We start from the raw sequence: 3,660 nt of genomic DNA on the forward strand, positions 1-3,660 counted from the left end.
ACACACACACACACACACACACACACACACACACACACACACACACAATAAGCATAAAATATCATCAGAATGGTAATTAAACTCAAAACTGGTCATTGTGAGGGTGAAATCCTAGTCAAAGGCACACATTGACTAAGCCAGAGTATACCTGAGCCCAACAAATATTATTGGGCTAAAAACCAAGAAGACCAGGGGAAAGGAGGAAGTAAGCAAGAAAGCACAAATTTCTGGCTATCTCAGTCTGGCCCATGACTAACTTTGAGGGCAGCAGAGATGCCAAAGTTCAAATGGGTCCAATGAAACTAAGGTTGATTGTGGTTACCAACTATCAGTCAATCAATAAACATTTAAGTGTTTGCTGCGTTCCAGGTACTGTTCCAAGCCTTGAGGATACAAAAAGAGGTAAAAATCAGTCCCTGCCCAGCTAAGTTGTACTGCATAAGTGGTTCAGTGATAGAATATTTTCCGCCAGGCAAGAGTCCTAGATCTAGTTTCCAGCCTGGGGATATTAATCAATCTCTCTACATCCCTATCTATAAAATGATGGGGTTAGATATGATGGCCTTTAAGGTCTTTAAGTGTTCTAAATATATGATCTGTGATAATAAGCTTTTCCACTTGCTACTGGTATGATATAAAATAAGCTGAACCTGAGTTTCCTCATGAGTGCCATGAGAGGGTCATCCTAAAGGACCCCCAAAATCCTTTCCTATCCTTTCAGGGTGTGAGGAACACTTGCAAGAATAAGGAAGAATTTCCCTTTCCATGTTTTTCCTTTTGCCAAAACAATAATAAATCGGAAATTGGTCCGTAGGGAAGAAAAGAGCATCATTTTTTTAATGTAAGAAATCACCAGCCTCCCTTCTGGAGGTCCCCAGCCCCACTACTACCACTCAAGCCTTAAAATAGCATACATTCTCAGGACCATAGTCCTTGACCCTTTTGCCTCATCTACATACCTTCCCCAGTATGTCCCTTGTAACTTGAATCAGCCAGCTATTGAGAGGGTGGGGGTACTGTTTTAATGAAATAAGAAGAATCTTATAACAAAACTTAGGCAGATTAATTACGAGTATTCTGTGATGCTAGAGTCCAGTCTCTTCCTCATGAGGGTCTTTCTCTTTAGATCCTTCCAAAGTCTGGTTTCTCCTCTCAGCTTCATCCTCCTTCTACTCCTAGATCAAACTGGAGACCTCTTCTATGAACACTATAGGTACAAGGTCTTTTGAGTTGGTTTTTTCTAGTTTTGACTGCCCAGTTCACAGTGAGTTTCATTTCACCAACATCACCGCTGTACTCCCCAAAACACACACACGTACACACTGAGAGAAACTCCTAGCACCTAACTTCTATTAGTCTTACAACTTAAATTTTCAGTTGCCCTTCTCCCTAGAATATCTATCTCAATTCCTGATTTCTCTCCATCTTCCTAGACCATATGTTCATTTCTATTTTTTTGTAGTGTTTCTCCCATCCCCAGCAGTGGAGTTCAGTCTTTCTTTTACCATTTGTTTCACAGATTCAGAGAATATTAGAACTGGAAGCTTAGAGGTTTCTACCCTCATGGAGTTTAATATTGGATAAGCCACAATGGAAGGGGAAGATCATTAATAAGCTGAGGTGGGGGTAGAAAACTTCTTGAAAAAGTTAGAAGGGGCCACTAAGTGGCGCAGTGGATAAAGCACTGGTCCTGGAGTCAGGAGGACCTGAGTTCAAATGCAGCCTCAGACAATCAGACAATTTGACATTTACTAGCTGCATGATCCTGGGTAAGTCACTTAACCCAATTGCCTTGCCAAAAAAGAAAAGAAAAGAAAAAAAGGAAATGTTAGCATGTAAACTAGACTCTAAAGGGTGATTAAGAATGTAACAGAGTAGGCTGGTGCTCAAGGTAATATATAGACATATATTCACTCCCAAGATAAAGAGTTGATAATGATCATTTCCTGAAATAAGGTTTTAATGTATATGTTAGGTGTGGCGGGAAGTGGGTAAAGAGCTGGTTAGGTCACTGGATGACCTAAACTGGGGAAGATGTGATAGTTTCTGTAGAAGAAGTAAAGGAACACAAAATATCAAGCTATGTGAGAGGATTGGGGTAAAGACACACTTATCACCTACTGTACAATCTGTCCAGTATTACTGTGCATTGTCAACCAAGAAAAGCATAGCGGCATTTCCTACACATTTACCATACTTTGGGCACAAAATGAACACCAACAATATTGTACCATTTCCTTTTGTTTTATGTGATGTGTGATAAAAAAAACAATGAAATTCTGAGCTACTGGCTATTTCTTCTGTGTAGAACACTGAGAAAAGAACCTGTGTTCAATGATGAGCTTCCAGCCCGCATCATCTGTGGCACAGTAACCATCAGGCCGAATGTAAAGGAATTTACAGAGACATCTGCAGTGTTTCAGGATGGGACAGTGTTTGAAGACATTGACACTGTCATTTTTGCAACTGGTTATGGTTATGCCTACCCTTTCCTTGATGACTCAATCATCAAAAGCAGAAACAATGAAGTGACTCTTTTCAAAGGTGTCTTTCCTCCCCCTCTTGAGAAATCAACAATGGCTGTGATTGGCCTCATCCAGTCCCTTGGCGCTGCCATACCTACTGTTGACCTGCAGTCCCGATGGGCTGTAAGAGTAATAAAGGGTAGGTAAAAGGAGAGCTAATTGATAAGGGTGTGATCTGTCAGCAAAAGATCCAAAGTAAATCAAAGATCTAGCTCTCTATCTAAGCATGAGCACAACAGACAACAGATGGAGTCCTAATAGCAAAGGAGTTCAGTTCAAGAAATTTAATATCAGAGAATTCCAGGTACAGTTATTGGGGGCCATCTCAGGAAGACAAGTTCAGGAACAGATAAAATAGGAGGATTGGGATACTATGTAAGAACTACAGACTGTCATAGAAGCCAGGAAACAAGACAGGATTCCAATTGTTTGATAACTATGATACAAAGTGTAGTCTTAATTACATGGAAATAGAGGTACAAAGCAGGGACCCAGTTTCTAAGGAAATAAAATAACCAAAGTCAGAGTATAACTAACTAAAACAGTGATCTATTGATAGCTCATTATTTATATCACACTAATTTCAGACAAATTTGATCTCAGGGTCTGGAGCTAGACTGAACTTTGGGTGAAATGCCTTAAATATCAAAGGCTTTAAGATTAGGGATCCAAACAGAGATTGAAATGGTCCATTTGGTCAATTAGGGATTTATATGGTTCTTCTAGACCATCTTCCAGATTTGAAAGACCTCAAGGAGCCCAAAACTACACTTAACTCATTCCAGGGTAGTCCTGAAAGCAATCAATGCATGAATTTGTTTTCTACAGAACCATCCATATCAGAACTGAGAATGGAATGGTCCCTCTACTTAATCTATCCCAAGAGCTAAGCAACTTCTGAAAGAAGAATTGGGTCTCCTCTAAATACAACTTCTGTTCTGCTCCCAATTCTTCAACAAGATGGGATAGCTTACCATGAAACTATCTTCAAGTGTTTGGTCCAATCTCTCTCTTTAAGCTTTGGGAAAAAAGTCTACCCTGCCTTTCAAGGAGATAAATCACAAAGAATCACAGAAATTAAGACAGATTAGATAGATAGATAGATAGATAGATAGATAGATAGATAGATAGATAG

At 39.6% G+C, this 3,660-nt stretch overlaps 1 protein-coding gene across 1 annotated transcript in view; it reads left to right on the plus strand.

Moving 5' to 3' along the window:
• LOC138166267 (flavin-containing monooxygenase 3-like) overlaps positions 1-3,660 on the plus strand; it is a 22,521-nt gene that overhangs the window by 15,018 nt on the left and 3,843 nt on the right. Inside the window, exon 8 of the mRNA XM_069094763.1 lies at positions 2,309-2,664. Within this exon, the coding sequence (XP_068950864.1) occupies positions 2,309-2,664 (356 nt within the window). The remainder of the gene's footprint in view (positions 1-2,308; positions 2,665-3,660) is intronic.

The sequence above is a fragment of the Petaurus breviceps genome, unplaced genomic scaffold (genome assembly GCF_028583685.1).
Source record: "Petaurus breviceps papuanus isolate PSGF00001 unplaced genomic scaffold, PetGlider_PUasm1.0 220, whole genome shotgun sequence".
Lineage (NCBI taxonomy): Eukaryota > Metazoa > Chordata > Mammalia > Diprotodontia > Petauridae > Petaurus > Petaurus breviceps.